The sequence below is a fragment of the Limulus polyphemus genome, unplaced genomic scaffold, assembly GCF_000517525.1.
Source record: "Limulus polyphemus unplaced genomic scaffold, Limulus_polyphemus-2.1.2 Scaffold610, whole genome shotgun sequence".
NCBI lineage: Eukaryota > Metazoa > Arthropoda > Merostomata > Xiphosura > Limulidae > Limulus > Limulus polyphemus.
In genome coordinates, this window is record NW_013666220.1 from 209682 (window position 1) to 230357 (window position 20676).

Consider the following 20676-nt stretch of genomic DNA (forward strand, 5'->3'; position numbering starts at 1 on the left):
AAAAGGTTGAATACATAATACTAAAACAATTTTAAATATGCAGTTAAGCAAATCACATGTGAACCATTGCAATGATACTGAATGTACCAAAACTATGTTTTGACATTGACATCAATAGCCACGACACTTGAAAGTCTTTTAGGCAGGATTAGAGTAAATTTATTTTAGAGACTTTTTTTTTCATTTTTATTAGCTATATTTTTGTGTGCTACTAATACCAAGCTTGGGGACACGTGTATAGTAGATTCAATTTTAGTACTCATCAGGATTTCTTTGAAATTCTTTTAGGCAGAATTAGTGTAAATTAATCTGAGAACTTGAGCATGGTTAAATACATCAATCAAAAGGGTTTGACCTCCTGCATCTCAAACTTTAATTAGACCTCAAATAGGTCAAGAGATGATGGAGCTATTATCTAAAAGTTTGTATTTGAAAACAAACAAAAAAGAAAACTGAGCCATTCTATGAGTCGTTATAGCGCAGCTAAAAGAACAAAAACTATTCACATCAAATTTTTTATATTCAAAGATGTTTGTTTACTTCATTTTAGATCTGATGATTGCATCTTCCAAAGAGTTGTCCTAGACAATTTAAAACATTAAAACAAATTAGAAATTAATACACAATTTTATAAACAAGGAAGGTTGCTTAGAAGTTTGTTTGTTCACAATATTTAATTTGAAATTGCATTTGTAATTAGTTCTAGCTGTTTAATTTATTTTCTATCTTGTTCATGTTTTTTACAATACTTTCAGAGCTGTTTGTTTTGACCTGTTTAAAAACTTCTCTCTCTCTCTCTCTCTGTAATACATCTAGAGTAATGATTAATTTTATAAAATGTATTCACTCCACCTAACTTAAATGTTTGTTTTGCAATATTTAAATAGATTTACTATTGGGCAGATAATTAAATATTTTAAATATAATTTAAGTTAGGAATGTACTTAAAAATTCAACTTTTTTTGTTTTTACTTATAAGTTTGAAGAAGCTGTGAAGGAGATCGTTGATGAACTAACACGTCCAAGACCCGAAGGAGAAGAAAAAATAGAAGATGTACAAATAATGCTTAAATCTGATGCCAACCCTTCAAGTATGAGGGATCTTAAGGTAAAAAATAGCCTGTTAAGTTATAAGTATCATGAGTTGAAGTGCTACTAAGAGGTTATAAGCACATCTTTTATTTAAATTTTGAAATACAAGTTGTTGTTTTTCTTATTCTTTTTCATGTTGGAGGCTCACCTCAGACAAGATACAATAAGATGATGACCAAGTAAATTCATCAACGTTTAGTGTTATTTTATTGTGAGAAACTTAAAATGTGTGTTAGTTTATAATCGAATAAGGGAATATATGCTCAAGAGAAGCTTCTAGCAAATAGTCATGCAGTATAACCATGATGTAGAACATAATAAGACTTGTTATTTAGTTTAATTATTGTTTTATTATTATCAACCTTTTATGTGTTGCCTAAATACTTAAAAAGTTGCATTTAGAACTTCTACAAGGTGAACTAAGGTTTTGACTCTTATCAAGTTGCATTTCAGGTTAATTGAACCTGTTCATATTGATTGGAAAAAAATGCATCCATTCTTATTATGAAACATTCTGTTGTTTGTGATAATGACAACTGAGCATTCTATACTGTGCTGTTTTTACCAAATATAAAAAAGGTTCAACTTGAAGTTACAGACATTCATAAAATTACAACCATATAAACTATATTTATAAGTAGATATGCATAGTTAACTTTAAAGTACACCAGTAGATGTTTATTATAGCATTCTGCTTAATGACTGGCAGAAAGGATTAATTGTGGTTCTGGAAATCCTCTAAAGTACTTAAATACAATATAATTTTGAAAACTTTTAGAACTGAAAAATTTAGAATTTCTAGTTATGTCATAAAATAGGACTGGAAGTTAAGTGTTTGATTTACTTAATTTTTCTGAGATGTGAATAATAAGTGATAGAGAATGTTAATCAATTACAGATTACATCAGTTAGTATCATGTAAATTAATCATTTAATTAAAATTAGTTTGATTATTACTGCTTTTGGTTAGTATAACATTCAGTTAGTTCTAATTATCAGTTGTCACAAAAATAATCAAGTGATCAAAATTTACAGTCAATTAACCAAAACAAGAAAACTAGTGCAAACAACCAAGCAGGTTAATATGTGGCACAGCTGGTTTCATGATTTTTTATTATTTTAACTTTTCCATTTACATTTTGCTATCTAATCAATTTGTAATTTTTACGTGTTAGTAAATTTTTAAAGAATATAATAACAATGAATATACAAAAGTAAGTTTTTTTTTTAAGTAAGTAGGTATATTTGTATTTAAAACTTACCTTTAAAAGACTACTTTTCTCACACTGTGTTGGTTATCCACAAAATGATGTTGCTTCAAATATGCATTTTATAAACATGTAGTGTATCAGGAATTAGAATAGAATGTCCTTAATTTAAATGTCTTTCTAACTAAGCTATAAATAGCTTTAAAAGATCCATTATTGTTTTGAGCAGTGACTTTTGTCAATTTATATCAAGATTTCCTTGGGAGCTACTGGCTTTAAGCACCAAAACAAACTATACAGTTGTCAGGTTGGCATGGTTCAGAAACCATTCTTTCTGTTGGTTATGAACTTGTCCCAAAGCAATGTCAGAGATGATTATAGATATATTGAAAGACAGAAAGAAATGGTAGGGCATGTTATGTGGGTGTCAAAAATATAGTAATATTTAAAAGGATATTCACATTTTATATTCTCGCTTGTAAATATTTATTATGTGACTTGTAATTAATTGGACACACTGAATGCCATAAAAGGGTAGGAAAAATAAGATCAGGAATTTAGAGCACAGATGTGTCATATAACACAGGGAAGTGAAGATTGAGAATTATTTATAGTGTATATGCACTTAACAAGCTGGCGAAGAGTGATTACAGTTATACTGGTCATAACACATTCGTATTAGGCCAGTTACGTTTTTTAAACACAACACTCTTCATTTAATCTCTTTGGGATTTTCAAGAATTAGAAGGCTATAATTATGGAAGTACTTTCAATTTTCATCTCTATTAGGGAAGCTGTATGTATGTTTTTCTACTCTAAAACAGAACTTTCAAATAAGGATAAAAATAGTGTTGGTTAGGTACTGTTATTTGTGTTTACAAAAACTGTATGTGTGATGAGGAAGCTTGCCTTGATTTTAATGAAGTATAAAGTTGAATGTAGTAAGCTTTAAAGCAGTTATAAATAAAAAAGTAAATAAAAATATACTTTACCTCTTTCTTTTTTGTTTGTTTCTTTTACAGTCTGACCAGGTATCTAAGCTAATAAAGGTAACAGGTATTGTCATTGCTGCCTCTGGAATCCAAACAAAAGCAACAAATATTACAGTTCAATGTAGAAGCTGTCAAGAAGTTGTGCCCAACATACCTGTAAAGCTAGGATTTGAAGGAGTTACTTTGCCAAGACGTTGCAATAGGCATGTTTTTTTATTTAAATAAATTTACTAATTTTATTTTCCCTTTTAAATTACTTATGCTTTACTTAGTAATGAAATCAACATTTTTGTAGTGAACAATTTTTTATTGTTATCCACAAGGCATAAATGTAGTGATTGTTCACAATGTGTGATGTATTGCATAATTTTTATTTACCTTAATTTATTTGTATATTTATATATTTTTTTTTATTATGTATTTGTATTTAACATGACATCTATTCCATAGTTGTTATATTAGTTTATTCTAATAAGTTGAAGTCATTTTACCTACCGTTGACTATTTTGGCAGTATTTACCAAAGTACTAAGTGAAGTCAATTCAGAGTAATTACATTAAATGGGATGAAAATTGTTTTGTACTTGATTTTAGTTGAAGTAGAATCATGGGGAATTATTTATAGTTTTGGAATAGTGTGTTCTAAAAAAATGTTTTTGTGTTTTCTAAGTTGCATTTTTAATGTCTACGAGGAGCACTGAGGGTTAGGATTTATATATTTTTTTATTATGTATTTGTATTTAACATGACATCTATTCCATAGTTGTTATATTAGTTTATTCTAATAAGTTGAAGTCATTTTACCTACCGTTGACTATTTTGGCAGTATTTACCAAAGTACTAAGTGAAGTCAATTCAGAGTAAATAAAAATATACTTTACCTCTTTTTTTGTTTGTTTCTTTTACAGTCTGACCAGGTATCTAAGCTAATAAAGGTAACAGGTATTGTCATTGCTGCCTCTGGAATCCAAGTGTATTCTTGGTGCATATAGGGAATACTGCTAATACTTCTTTCTTGTATATTTTCAAATTTATTGTTAGTTCTTTACAAACATTTTTATTTATTTAGTCATTGTGCGAGTAAAATATAAAACTGTTTAAAATCATTGAATACAAGTGTGGTAGTTTTCAGTCTATAGAAATTTTCCATCTTAGAAATATTTGAACTGTAAAAAATTAAGAAGGATGTTTCTTTATTACTACATATAAAGAGTGTAAAACTTTTTATAGTTTTATAATATGCCACTAGGTGGCAAACAGTTTCTGTTAATTCTCATTTATTGCTCTCTTTTAGACCCACATTGTTATTTTTTTAAAAATGCAGAGATTATAACCCTCATTGATTCAACTGAAAAACTAAATGTCAGTGGTTTATGGAGATTCTTTAAATAAGCTGTATGGTTTGTTTGAATTTTATGCAAAGCTACTTGAGTGTTATCTGTACCTAGTATTCAATAATTTAGAAATGATAGACTAAAGGGAAGGCAGCTGGTCAAAACCACCTACTACCTATTCTTGGGTAACTAATTGAATGGTGAGATTGTTTGTTATACTTTAACATCTTCATGGCTGAAAGGACAAGCACATTTAGTTAGCAAGTTCCGAGTTGAGCAACCTAACTACCAGGCCATGCAAGTGTTTGGACAGTGTTTTTTTGTATTGATGGTAAATGCTGTCTGAATTATGGAAGCAATTGCAGAAGGATCTTTTGTAATTGTATGAAAGACAAATGGCATGTAAATTATTCTCAACACAGCTAAGTAACTAAATCCTTCCAGCAAAACACCCTTCAGCAAACAAGGCCAGAAAAATAGTGACAAACATGCAAAAGAAAAGTATCTACAAAAGAGTCCTCTGTCAGTTTTCTAGATACCACTGCAAGAAGTACAATTGAGAAGTCTGGGAAAAGAAGTGATGAGCAAGCAGTTAGTTTTACCAACTACTGGGGGAGTTACCAGCCAGTAGACGAAAGTTGAAAAAGCAGAGGATAATTTCCATTATTCACTAGTTTAAGACATGAGAAGTATTACAAATGAGAGGTGGTCTTTCAGCCCATCTTGATTATTTGGTTATTGATCCAAGAATCAGATTAAATTGTTCCTTGAAGGATCCCAGAAACATCTTCAGCAACATGGCAGTACATTGTGTTCCAGATTCTCATGACTCTAATGTTATTTATCCTAAGTGTATATATTTATTTTCTAAATGGCCTCAATAGGAACTTTTTAGTTTTCATGGGTGGGTGAAGAGGGGATTTTTCTGTTCCTTTTGCACTCCATGTAATTTTTTGTAAATAAATGAGTATTCTGTGTTAGTGAATCTTGATAATCATCATAAAATGTATAACTGCTTCACATTTAATTTCCTACAAGCTGTTATGTTTTCTTTGCAACACTTGTACAATTTGGCCAGGATGTTTTTCAATAAATAGAAGGAATAACTATGGGTTGTGTTGCAGTTGAAAGACTTTTATATAGGTATATTTCGTTGCATTTTTCTAAATTGTTTTTTGTAGGCGGTCACATACATTTAGGTAGTGGCTTGTGTATGTATGTGTGTTTGATAAGAATTTGTTTTTTATCTTCCTAACTTCTAATCTAAAAACCCCTCTATTAATTTCTTCTCTCTTATGACATTGATATTCATTTTAGAAGCCACCAAAAACACCACTTGTGGCTTTGGGACCTTTGCTAGATTTTGTAAACTGGGAGTTGAAATGTTATAAACTTGGACATAGATGAAATATTGTGTTGATTACTCCTTGTTTGGTCCTGTTCTATGACATCCTAGAATGAGGGCACATTCTTCAAGGTGTTATGCAGATTGATACAAATTAATAGGATAGAGGAGTTTATATCCCTTAAAGATATGTGAAGGTAATGATCAATGACATAGGTAATTTAAGATCTTATGATACCACACTAGGTCATTTGTCATATTTAACTGCAAAAATTATAATTCTGATTCTTGTCTTCATCTTGTATAGATGTGCTTCTGACCTTCCCCAATTATAGGCAATACCAAACATAGAAGCTAGCCAGTGTTAGTAAAGCCCTCCAGTAGTGTTAATTGTGTGAAAAAAGTATTTTTAAAAAACTTGTTTGCTTGTTGTTTACTTTGCTGATCATGTTCAAAATTATTGTCTGTGTAACATTTCTAGTGCCTACTGCATTCCATACACTTAGCTTTCTGGTAGTATCAGTACATTTGAATACAACAGTGGTAGTTTTAGCTCACAAGATGTTGTTTTGTGTTTATTTAAATTTGTATTTTCATTTAAAACAAAATTAAGAAAGACTAGTAAAGCTTTGAGCATAAGTCATGCTCATACACTCCTTTATTTTAATACATACAAGGAAAGCTGTAAATTCATCTCGCCTCAAAACAAAAGACTCGAGGAGTAAAGAAATTGAAATTCTAACACGAGTTTGTATTTTGAATGTTCAGAAACTGTTTATTTTGTGCTGCAAATCTAATTTAAAAAATAATTTAAAAGACCTCTAACAGACTTGGAGTCATATTTTGTCATAATGATATGCATACATAAACATTAAGCTGAGATAATTTAAAATGACAAGTCACCTGAATAATCTAAATTATCAGTGACGGCCTCATCCGCACTGGCATTAAGCATGCATGAGTCATCTTCAAAATCCAACTCTGGTTCTGAGCCACCTGTGTTAGTTTCAGAGCTACTGGACTCAGTTTCTTGCTGGATAGCACTAGCTGATGTGTCTCCAGCATGGCTGTGCCTCATTTTCTCTGGAACAGTACCACAGCTCTGGCTGGAGTCCTGCAGCTGGTGTTACTGGGATGCCACAAAATTGTTCAGTTCAGCTTCAATTATTTCTTCATTTTCTGCCTCTAACCATACGTGATGGTTGGCTTTGATTATAAGATCCTCCATTGCAGTGTAGCTCAATGAAACTTTACAACAACATTACTAAGCTGTGAAGCAATATCCGGTCATGTGACCTCTTTGTTCCATAACTTGTATACTCATATATCACTGTAAACTACTTGTACCTGAGAATGACATAATAGTTTTCTTCATTATTCATTCAAGCTCTCTCCAAACTTTTATTTTCTAAAAAAGTGGGTTTATCATTGTCAAATATGTTGTATCTTACACCTGCTCTTTCAACAAAAAAGTGAATGTTCATGTAAGATCAATACTGATTGGCTCTATTCTAGTTTAATGCATTCTATTTATCAATTAGAGCAATCTTGTCCCCCAGTGGGACAACAGTAAATCTTTGGACATGCAAAGCTGAAATCAGGGGTTAGATACACCCTCAGTGGACTCAGTAGAAGACCTGATGTGGCTTTGCTATAAGAAAACACATACTGTCAACCTTCGATGAAGTTTGTCTTTTTTTTTTTTTTAGTTTCCTCAATTTGCATGGGAATCGTTGAATCATGTCAGCATGAAATTACGTTTGCTATGGTATTTCCATTATGGCACATTGTCCCCTTTCACACGTGTAGCTATTTTCATTCAGTGCTGCCCTTTTTATAAAAAACTTTTCTTTGCATTCCACCAGCCTTAAACTCCCATGTACCCATGATCAGTGTGTTTCAACTGCATCTTGCATGTGACTCCCTCTGTTTGGTTCTACTAAACTATCATTTCTTGTTAGGCAGTTATCTAGTGCAGATGTTTTAAGTTGTGCTCATTTCACGTGTTCGTTTCCCCCTTTTCTTTGCAATTATCCTGCATTGTCCAAACCTGTTCATTACGAGGAGAATTTTGACATTTTAATTTCCTTCTAAGCATGCTGTGCCTTCTCATGCATTTCCTGTGAGATCTACTAGGCCTAACTCTGATTTTTTTTATATGCTTTCAGAGATGTGTTCCATTTTCTTGTTTTCATATGATGCTTTACTTTTTACATAACACCCATCATTAGGGTACCTTGTTTTCCCTCCTTTCCCAGACATCAGGGTTCATTCTGAGCATTTCCTTTCTCATTTAAGAACTAGTGTTAGTACACCTTGTCCTACATGGACTTCTGATCATTATGCTTTTACTTGTTAGCAAGCTGATCAACCCTTTCTTGACTTCCAGCAGTTGGAGTCATTTTTGGTAATGTAGTGGACTGTCCTTGATAATCCTATCCATCTGTCCCATTTCCATTTTTCCACCCTCATCCTTCCCTTACAGCTCTCCTGCAGTACTTGTCCAACACACACCTCCTTTCTGAGGCACTCCACCAATCCCTTGAGGGTTTTTCCTTCTCCTTGGTGCTATTGTATTCTTCAACTCCATCCTTCACACATAATTTTGTTGTTGTTGGGGTTTTATTGGGAAGGATGCTGTTTTTCACAGGTTCATCTACCTTTCCTTTATCTTCATGACTTTCAGGTGGCTCCTTTTCTCCATTGGTTTATTTTTTGAGATTTTCCAAAGTCTTTGGTATCACATGTGGACTCTGAGTCTACATTTGACCCTTTAGTCTTTATTTATTCTCCCATAACTGTTTGTCATCTTGTACCCTCCCGTCTTTTACCAGTTCCTACTACTAGGGGTTTAAAATTTTGCTATGTTTTTCTGAGTCAGGTTTATTGCTGTCAGCAATTCCAGTGACTTTCAGGTGGTTTCCGGTCTGGTGGGGGCACGTTTGGCCAATTTTTTACACTGTGGTGGTTATTCACTACTGATTTTTGAGTCATCCAAGTTTTGTCAGAAGGATTTTCCATCTTTTTCCTTTCCCCTTACCTTTGTCTCCTGTACAGATTTGCTTCCCATTAACGTGGAATCCAGCTACCTATCTGAGTCTATCCAAGGTTGTGCTGACCCTTTTATCAGAGAGAGCTATCAAGTCTGTCAGTCAACCTTCTCTAGGATGTTACTACAGGTTTTCTGTTCTGTGATCCATCTGTCCTGCCTCAACCAATTTCTGGTTCTTCCCCATTTTCCCATGGAGTCCTTTATAATGCTAAATGTTTTTTCTTCTTCAGGACTATGGAAGTAGATGTACCATATTTCTCATCAGTCCAGATGCTGTCTTAGGTTTGTCCAGTATGGGGTTGTGTATTAGTTTTGTGCCTGGTCTTTTTGGCTTAGTTCAACATTGTGTGTGTTTTTGGTCTTTTGCCTAAATTCTGCATGCTCTAGGGTTGTGTTTACACCACTACATAATGACTGGCTCTTGTTAGCTTATTCCGAATTGGAATCTTCTCAACACACACACATCTGTTGTTGACAGTAGCAGCTTATGTTAGTTGGATTCTAAAGTTCGGGAAGTTTTCTTTTACCTACCCACAATCTTATCCACTTGGGTGTATTTTTCAATATTCCCTCATTTGGGGTGATTTTTCTCCACTTTTGCATTTGCTAGTGCTTTCAGTTCTCCATACATTTACTGCTTCCTTGGTTTCTGCACAAAAGGTTCTGTTGCTTTTGAGGACTTGGGTTTTTATGGAAGCCCTTATTCATTTAGGTCAGGTACATATGCATACTCTTCAGAGGTCTTTGCATGGCCCATGGAATCAAGCTTGGGATCCCTTGGACTCCCCAATTACCTTTTCTCTTTCCCTTACAGACTATCTCCATTGGTGGTTGAACAGGGACAGTGTAACGAAGGGAGTACTATGTCTTTCACCTCATTCAGATTTGCAATGAATAACAAATGCTTCTCTCCGAGGTTAGTGAGTGTTGGTCCATCAGCAAGAGGCTTCTGGGCAATGGTCTTGTATTGTAATGTCTTAACATTTCAAGATCTTGGAGGTTATGGTAGTACGATATGCTTTGTTTCATTTTCTTTAGCCGGTACAGTATCAACACATCATGCTCCATTTTGACATTTCCACCATTTATCCCTGAAATCAGTTCAAAAATAATCAGTACTTGGAGAAAACTTGACATTAATCTTAAAATTTGTATTGACTTCAAATCCATTCAAAACTCAGCCCTAATGTGGATGAACATTGGACCTCATTTATTGGGCCCGTAGGCTGTGGGTAAATCTCCTTGTGTGTCATGTTCCGGGTGCTTCTTATCTCGTGGTAAATAGTTTTTCAAGACTCGATCAGGTTTATCTTTTGGAGTGGCTTCTTGACTATACAGTTAGTGGGGTACTCCTTATCTGGACGCTTTTGCTTCTTCTTCCTTTTTCATTGTTCCTTTTTGCCATTTTATCTTCCATCCATTTCCTGCCTTTATTCCCGGTCTCCTCCAAATAGATTTCTGTGTCTAGTATGTCCTCCTTGTTGTTCCATTAACCATATGGCTTCCTTTAGTGGTTCCTGTTTTATTCCCTGGTGCTGTTCATCTGTATGTGACCTTTCTTCTTCTATTCCTCCCTGTCTTTTTTTTACCAAATTCTATTCCAGATCTAGCACTTTCCATTTTTCCTGTTGTCTCACCTATGCCGTCCATTGGAAGAAACTCTTCAGTCAGGCATATGGTCTACTCCTCGTACATTCATCTCCATCTATTTTCATTGGGCAGCTGTTTCTTCATCGTTGAGGTACTTCCTTCTGCCTGTTGCCATCCTTCAAACTTTGATATGGCTGTGACTGGGTAAGTTATCTTTTCTATATATATTTTTTTCCCCCTCCAGTGTTACATCCCATTTAAGATTCAGATCTTGCTCAGTGCCAAGCATTGCCTGTCCAGGTATGCTTTGTGTATCTCAAATCTGCACTGTAAAGCCAAGATGAAATCATAATAAAAACAGTATACTCATGGACAATAACACACATTTTTGCAATGGGGTGTTCCACACGATCACTAGTTTGTTTTTCCTTACAGTATATTTACTTCATTAATATACCTGTTCTGGACTGTACTAACCCTTGGACTTGCATGTGTAAAGCAGAAGGGGATAGCTTCCCATCCCTGCCATCCTCTTTTGATTGAATAAATCAACAGTGATCTGCTTTTCAATATAGTGTTTAATGGTCACCCATTGCACTGTCAATGGTGTTTCTTTGGCCTCTCCATCACATTTACCCCCCCCCCCTCCCTCTTCTAGTGGAGTATGAGAGTCCTTGCCACTTTGCAGTTTTGAACTGCTAGGGTGGTGGACCATAGAGGTATTCTCATAAATGTGATCACTTCCATCCAGTAGGGAGTAGGGTGATGGTGTGAGATCCTCTATTCATGTGACCCATCTCTGTGCAGTGACTTTTGGACGTTAATGTTGCATCCAGAGGGTGTGGTTGTATATATTTTTTTAGAGGTGATCTACGTTCATGAAGTGGGAACCAGAAGTTAGCATTATATCTCCAACTTCTATGCGATCCTATCCGGGGGAGTATGTTGCATATGTTTCCAAGTACATGCACTCCACCTCCATGTGGTTGGTTCCGGAGGCTCATGCTATGCCCAGCTTCTGTGTGGTTGTATCTGTGCAGAGCATATATTTTACAAAAGTGATCCACTTCCTTGTGGTGGGATCCAGAAGATGATGTTGCTTTGGAGTAGATCCATCACATTGCAATTCACCTCTTTCATTTGGACCTCTCATTCTACCTTCACCAAGATGTCACTTCCCAGTGAGAGATTTTTGGATTAGAGCTGGACCAATCAACATAAATCTTCACATGTGTTGGTTGTGATTCCTCATCCTCACTCCAGTTTTGTTGTTTTGTGGGTCCTGGAGGTTGATGTTGCACACACGTGCTCCAACTTTTGTTCATTCCTATCTAGAGGATGATGTTGTTTAAGGTGAAAGTTTTCCCATTAGCACTCCACCTCCGAGTTTTCCCCTACCTGAGGCTGCTTATGCCCTGAGGGAATCCAGTCGGATTGGATTTGTTTTGATGTGAGCTGTCACATTGGCACACCCTTTCATACCATCATTTAAATGTTGGGTTCCTGGATGTGTGGGTGGTTGTGGATTTGCACATGTGCCTTAGTTAGTAGATCAGTTTGATGTGTATATAATTCCATTGTACTCAACTTGGAGGTGAAGATGGCATGGACCCTCCTTCTAACATGGGTCAGAAGTAATATTCCTGATGCTGCATAGTTTTAGACTGGAGTTAACTGGCCACATACATTCTGTCATGGCCTAGCCACTCTACATCTTGGAGCATATTCATTTAAGTTTTCACCACATTCTTTTCTGTAGATGGTTATTTTACAGTCTTTCTTCACCGGGGAGAATATTCTGGTATGTTGTGGTTTATATTTGAACCCTCCTGGCATTTCTTTGCTTTTTGGTTGTGCTCTTCCCACTTTCTGCCTGTGTATGTAACACCTGTTTCTACACTGGGCACAAAGTATACCTGGTACAGAAGTGGTGCAGTCTCCTATGTTTGTTCCTCTCCCAACAAGGATCACACTTCATCTGTGTTCTTCGGACGCTTTAGAAGGACACTTATTTCTATTGCTTGCACCAGTTCTTCCGCCTATTCAATGTGGAAGTTTATATATACATGTGGGAGGAGGTAATGTACCATATCGGAAGTTATTATTTTCCTATACTGAAAATATTTTTCCGTTAGGTACTTACCTCATCTCACACTTCCTACCCTTTCTCTCCACTGAAAACAGGTGCTTTTCCTTTCTGTTATTATATCTAGAAGTGATAGCTTAGTAGAATCAAAGAGCAAGTCCCATGTATCCTATTAGAGGAGGGTTATTCCATGATGATTTACATACAAGATGCAGTTGAACCACATTGATCATGGTGTATGTGGGAGTTAAGGGCTTGTGGCATGCAAAACATTTTTTGCATGTAGAGGACAGCACTGAATCAGAATATCTATCGATGTGAGATGAGATAAGTACCTATTGGAAATATATTTTGACTATAAGAATTTTTTTTTAACATACTCTTGGAATTTTAAGGAGTGCTGCTATTTACACTCCTTGGACAAAGTTAAGAAGTGTGAAGCATCTTGATCTTACTCTTTTAAAATGATGCCTTGCTTTTATATACATTGACAATGTTCTTGTGTTGATATTTTTAGGTTATTTTGATACTGCTGAACTTGTTTATTCACCAAAATTTGCTATAAAAAGTTGTCTGATTATTACTAAAACTGTGTTCTTAGCTAAATGTAGAACTTTTTAAAGACAATACTTCATCCCAATCTTTGTAATAAAGTATGATTTCAGTTTCAAATTTATAATCTTCAATTTCATAATGTAGTTATTTAAAATAAGTCATGATATTTTTTGCATCATTAGAATGTTTCTTGGATAAAATTAACAAATGAGTTGACCCATTGTATTTTGAACACCAAATGTATTCAGTTCTATAACAAATTTAGCAATACTTGTTACTGCTTAATAGGATTAAAAACATATAATAGATATTGTTGAGTCTGTTGTAATAAAACAAATCTCAACATACAGCAAGTCACTTGACAGCCACAGCCCCAAAAGTTGTGGCAATATAATGTGTATCAGAACTAAATTTTGATATGCTTGTGCCTTGTAGGTAGTATAATGCAGCCCTTTCTAACAAAATATATTCAAACTCTTGAACAAGAAAGACTTATTCAGATCAGATTTAGAACTTGCAACATTGGACTATTCCTTGTATTTTAATGGCATTGGAAAACAAAGGAAAATGGGGCATGTTGTGGGTCACCAAGACCATCAAGAAAAAGACCTACAATAAGTTCTACTCCAGCAGTGGTAAGCAAAGTGTGGTGTCTTGTAATACGTGAGAATCCAATAGTACAACTGTATGTGAAAAACTGTTGAAGTGCCCCAGACAACATTATGCATCATATTTAACAAGGATCTCCATATAGAAGTTAGGCCAACAAAGTGTGGATTCACATTCATACTTTCTGTTCAACCATTGCCTTACCCCAAGCTATTGAAGAATGAAACAGGCACACATGCTATTCTGTAGAAAGTTATACTGGTCAACTTGCCAGACACATTGTACACTAGATGAATTATGGAAAGCAGTCAGTAGTTTATGCCTTGGACATAACCCTTATAACAGAGTCTTTTGAAATGGATGCAAAGTCATCAGATAGAGCATGACTGGCACAGCAACATGGACTGTAATGATGGTGAGGCTTCAAAATCATTTCATTATAATGCACTTAACCTCTGTATACAATGAACTTTTCAAAATTATTTTAAGTACTATTAATTTCTCAAACTTTTTTCATTTAGTGTATTGTACAACCATTAAAATTACATTTTGCTGGTTATTGTATGTTATATAGAATTATGCAGCACAAACAACCTTATTATTTTAGAGAAATTAATGTTTGGTTATATGATTATTAGGACAAAAAAGTGGTACAATAATGTATTTTTATGTAGTGATCAGACTGGCCGTGTTCGTTGTCCTGTTGATCCATACTTCATTGTACCAGACAAGTGTCAATGTGTAGATTTCCAAGTTTTAAAACTTCAAGAATCTCCAGAAGATGTTCCGCATGGAGAAATACCACGGCATGTTACATTGTTTTGTGACAGGTATGGACTTCATTTTTATTATTATTTAAGAGAATATTTAGAACCATACTCACATTTAACATAAAAATGGTAACTGAGTAATGCCAGTTCTGGTATCAATCAAGTATTACTTTGTTTGTGTAGCATTTTTTGTTATATTTAAATTTTTTATTTAAACATTAAAAACTTGTAGGCATATTCTGATGTTTTCAGTAATGAAGATTCTGTTTTCTGTTCAGCTAGTAGCTCTGTGTCCTCTTTATCCTTAATTGCATAAATTGGTGGAGATGTTCCTTTACTATAGTTTTTAGCCATGATATATATCAGCCTTTTCATTCCCAATAGATCCCCTTGCAGATAAATTTCAATTTATGCAAATTCTGTAGCCCTATTTACTTTTCATGTATTTTGCAAGTATTCATGCCCAAAGGTAATTTTTATCCTCTGGTCTGCTATTTTACTCATGTTTTCTTTCAGGTAATTCCACTTGTATTCTATACTAACTTGGGCATTTTCAATTAGTTCTACATGTACTACATTTTTTACCTTGGCTTTTAACAGTTGTGCACATTATTCTCCTTTAAGGTTTTCTAAAACGAATCCTTTTTTTTTGTTTATTTATACTTCACTGTAATTTTTGGTTTGCTCACTTTTAGTTTTCCCAATAAAATTTTGTGACCTGAGTCACAAAAAACAGATGGAACATCAGGTCTATCATTTACTTGCTTATATATCCCCACCCCAATATTGCTAAATCCAGCTATACCAGGTCCATTTATGATTAGGATGATGCTCATAAAAAGTGTTCATTATTGTGCAAGACTATTAAATATGCAAAGTCAATTAGTTTATCTTGAATGCTGAAAGCCCCAGTGACACTCAATTCATTCTCTCTCTCAGTTCCAATGTGTGCACTTAAATCACCTAGAATTATGATGTTATTCTAATATGGTGTTTCCTCGTATACCTCCTGCAGTGCATCGTAAGACTTCCTTTTAAGCAGCTGGTCTTTCTTGTAGAGGAGGATATACTTGTATAAAACTCAATTTAATACATCCTATATCAATGTTTACATCAGTTATTCTTTTACTTTTGTAGTCATTAGATATACTTGAAGCTAACTCTGGTGTCATTGTTACAGCATCTCATTGTTTAGTCTTCCACCAATGAACATTATTATAATGAAGCATTTCCTTTCCTCTTCTTTGAGTCCTGTCTCACATAATCCAATAATATCCAGGTTTCTTTCCTTCACGAGTTTATCTCTTTCTCTCTATTTCTAAAGTGGTTGCATTTACTGTAGTGATGCATATGGTTCTGTCTTTAGTATTTACCTTCTAAAAATTTTCATGTCCATTCAAGATTGTCAATGAGTATATAAGCTGATTTTTCGGTGTGGTAAATGCTTCTTGAGCAAAAATTAACTCGTCGTTGGCTTGCTAGACTACCTTGACTTCCTGAGACTACTAATTAGTGCAATCACAATGTTGCTTTTTCTATAACAGATTTCCCACTTTTTAAAATCCAAACAGATATTGTGTGGGGTTCAGCTGTAGCACCTAGTAGAAAGTGATATATATGCATTAACTGTGTTAATTTTTGTTTGCACAGTCCTTTAAATAATTACTTTTGTTACCTCTTTATATCATTAAATACATTATCGAGGATTAGACTTCTGTTTAACCCTATCGCCCTGGGTATCCTTTACTGCACATGACACAAGGCTTTAGTGTCTTACATTCAAACTTTTATCACACTACTCTTTGTTTATGTTATGCCAATTAGAATAGCATAAAATCTTAGCTAATAATCCATACTTTAATAGTATACAAGTTTTAAGTTCTTAAATCTAGAAGGGATTGTTAAAAAAAATCCTGAATTTCCACTAGTGTGACCCATGTGACATATCTTGTTATAGCATGTCATCATTTCTATTTTATCCATCACCCCTCAAAAATGTATGAAATTAAAGGTAAATTACTCTCTATAAAATCATTATTGCTCAGACAAACCATAATTTTTAATGACTTCAATTTTGTTTGGTTACAGAGCTGTTGAACAGAAAATTGGACCCCTCCTGCCACACCCACCTGTCACATCTTCTTTTTCACTATTTGTTGATAATCCTCTCTTATGTTTCATTATATATTACCTATAACCAATAAAAAGCCAAGGTTTTCATCTATCAAATGACATTGTATAATGTTGTATTCTGAACAGAATATCGTCAATTTCACTCACAGTACAAGATTTGTTCTCGTGGAAAAGTTAATGACTAACTTGGGTTAATTTGTAACGGCTCTTTTCACATAGTTAGAAAGATAGGAAACATTTGAGAGCTAAGTGAATTTGTCTACTTTCTGGATGTTATTAGTCTATATTCTTTAGTGCATTACTTTATTAAATATAAATTATTAAGTGCATCACTGTCCATGGTATAAAAAAATTAGGGTTAACTCTCTTCAAAACCCAACAGTAAGTAAAAAAGAAGATTGAATAAGTACTTTATTTCTTGTTTTGTTATTTATTCTTTATTTATTATTGTAAAAGTAACTAAAATCTAACAATATGGATCTTTTTAAAATATTTAAGACTAGATTAGGTAAAATAAATAGTAATAATAATATAATTAAAATGGTTCATGAGGCACGCACACGAGCAGCTCGTGGGTAACGTAATTCAATAGCGAAACATGATCTGCATGTTCCCCAAGTGAGTTACAACTTGTAATGGCACAGATAATAGTTAGACATGGTTCAAAAGGCAATAAAACAATAAAATATAATTATAAAAAGATGTATACTGTTACGAACTTAGATGTACTTAGGATGAATGAATGTAGTTTCATGTTACAATTTGAAGTCATTCTAGCAAGAAAAAAGGTTAATTTAGGTTTATTTTGATATTTTTTTGGCGGTTACAAAGTTGGTCGAATTGACCGATTACGTTTTGAGATAGGGCAGAGAAAATAACAGATAAACTTTAAAGTTTTACTGAAAAAAAAAACGTTTGAAATGCATTTAGGAGGTTTTAGGAATTACACAAAGGAAAGTTGAGATTTTTGAGATGAGGAAAAGTATTTTTAATTATAACATGTAAATTACTTTGCACATGGACTATTCAAAACAAATACTCAATATATTCATGGCAAATCTTTATTTTATTTTATTAAAAATACTTCACTAAGAGTTTTTGTGTATGAAAGACTGCTAAATTTTGTGAAAATATACCTAATATATTGAGAGTTACAAGTATTAAATTTATAAAAACTTTAAATGAGTACAAAAAGGTCATGTCAAATTGACCGAGCCTGTATTGAAAGTGTTAGAGTTTGATATCCATCATTTGATAATTAAAATTTTGATATATGCACAGTTCTTATTGTTATTATTTTTTAAGTTGTCACTCATCTGTAGTTCAGGGCCTGGAAATTTGTATGTGAAAAGCTGCAAGGTTTTGTAACTTCTACCTAGACTACTAGTAGATACAAAATATTCTTAAAGTATGCTGTATATATGACTATTACATATAGCTGATGCTAATAAGATGCAAGCAATATAAGTTAATGTGTTAGTGTATACTTTTCTAATCTGTTGAGTACATATTTAGTGTAATAACTTGTCTTCAGCTTTGAGGCTGCCTTATTTATCATTCTCAATGCTTTGCTTAAATTTAACTTGCCATACACTTTATATTAATGAGTAAGTTTGCTTTGATTCTATATTATTGCGCTTCTAATATGAAATCTATAAACACTTTATTAATAAGCTAGCAAATAAACTCATCTGCAAACAATGGAATTTGTTATATATATTTTTTATAGCCCTACAAGGTGTTCCACTTTACTAGCTTTGGCGACATACACCAGTAAATGCTGAAAATATCTCATTTAAAAAGAATAAATGAATAAATACAAGATCTTATAAACATGCATATTATTATGCATTCTAACAGATAATAATTTCCTTGTTTGTTTTACAAAACAAAGTTAAAACACTTCATTACTTAAAATTCTTCACATTATAGTCATTTGTTATATTTTAGTAATCCTGTGTTACTTCTTTACTATATCTTATTACAATGATAACATTATTAACGAACAACATCAACTACACTTTGAAAAAAAATTAATAAAACGACTAGAAAAATAAGTTAGACACTTAATATGTCCTATTCAATCCTACAGTCTTCTGTAAAGAGTGCAAAGGACTGAAGAGGACTCATGAAACTGTCAAAGTAGTTTCAAAGTCTCAATAGTAATATTTGTTTTCAAAAATCTTTTCATTAATTTAGCTAACATATCTGCTATTATGTATTTTACATTACAATGTTATCTGCACTAGTCTATTTAAATTATTCTATTCTTATAGACAGCAGTATCCCAGTTTTCAAATGTTTTTATATATGAGGGGATAATTGTTAAAAAATGCTACTTTTTATTATCTAGAGTATTTTTTTTTACATTTTTTGTTTTCTTTTTGTTCTTTAGGTACCTTTGTGAGTTAGTTGTCCCAGGAAACTGTGTAACAGTTGTAGGAATTTATTCCATCAAAAACCTCTCAAAAACAGTAGTGAGTACTTCCAGTTTTCTTTTTGGAAAATAAAATGCCTTTTGATTTCCTTTTAAGAACACAAATAATTAGTCCTAAACATTTCTTTAGTTCTTAAAGTCGACTTTTTGTTCATGAAATGAAGTTACAAATAAACCTTTCTAATCTGTTTTTTTGTTATATTTGAAGCCTGTTGGGTTCAACTGTTAAATGTTTTTAATCTGTGTCTTACAACTGTTTATAAGGTATTTTCTTTCAGTTCAAAATTCACTGACAGCTCAAGTATTTAGACCTCGTTGTGCTTTGTTTACTTATTGTTCATTACTGATGGGATCCAGACATTGCATGACATTGAATAACCTTGTTTTTGTCTGTTACAACACTCAGTACAAAGAATTTGTCAAAATGAATTGGATAAAATCATTCATTTAATTTATAAGATACTTAGAAAACCTAAACATTAGTTAATGGAGCTCATTACAATATTGATGCTATTTTTGATTAAATAGTTTTTTGTGTGATTTACAGTGTTGCTGTTAACTGGTAAATTTGTAAGCTCCTCCTATTTTACTGTAAAAAACACAAAGCACACCGAAGCTTAAAATTATGAACAGTTACATGGATTGTAGCACTTTAGGGTTGATGTACTAGCATTTTGGAAAATTGGGCACACTTTTAATGAAAAGTATGTAACAATAAAGTGTATTTTATGAAACACATTTATGGGTAGAACTTGAAATGCTATGGGTGACTTTTTATTTTTGGACTATAAAATCCATTCAAACCAGGTTTAACTTTTGTAATATGAACTACATGTCACATGAAAAACAAATGTTTCAGAAATAAACATGCATTGAAAAGAATGATACATGTACATTGCCTGTTTATAAATAGCTCTGAGCCCAAAAGTAGGATTGTACAAAAGTAGCTTTTTGTACACAATTCAGTCTACATACGTCCCAAATGAATGCGTACCTTCCTCAGCTCTTTCACTCATTCTGCCAAAGAGATTTGCATCCCACTAATATTGTGAAAATTCCCACCTAATCTCATGTGATTTCACATGAAGTTGTGCTAGTGGATGGTGATGTCATAATGCAGCAAAAGCCCTACATCAATAGGAGGGCAATACATGCATACTAATGCATAGATATATTCCCATGAATCATCATTCTTCTCCTCAGCACTGTATTGACCAGATGTGTTTAAATATCTTGCCTGTTTAATTTAGTGAGATTCTTTGATTTTTTGTTTTCTTTAGCTTTTGTTTCAAAAGCTTTAATATTTTACCGTGACTTCTCAAATAACTTAGTCCTCAGTGCAGGATGTTCTTCACACTTAGGCCTTAATTATGCTGTGGCTTTTAGAGACCCATTAACTGTCATGGTCATAGCATCCATTGCTTAATGTGTTATGGATCACCAAATGCTTCATGAACCTCTTATTCCCATGTCA

General features: G+C 33.4%; 1 protein-coding gene across 1 annotated transcript in view; it reads left to right on the plus strand.

The window, feature by feature from the left end:
* Positions 1–20676, plus strand: part of LOC106459449 (DNA replication licensing factor mcm5-A-like) — a 107892-nt gene that overhangs the window by 12490 nt on the left and 74726 nt on the right. The window contains exons 3-6 of the mRNA XM_013919072.2: positions 980–1108; positions 3323–3495; positions 14537–14692; positions 19161–19242. Coding sequence (XP_013774526.1) covers positions 980–1108; positions 3323–3495; positions 14537–14692; positions 19161–19242 — 540 coding nt within the window. The remainder of the gene's footprint in view (positions 1–979; positions 1109–3322; positions 3496–14536; positions 14693–19160; positions 19243–20676) is intronic.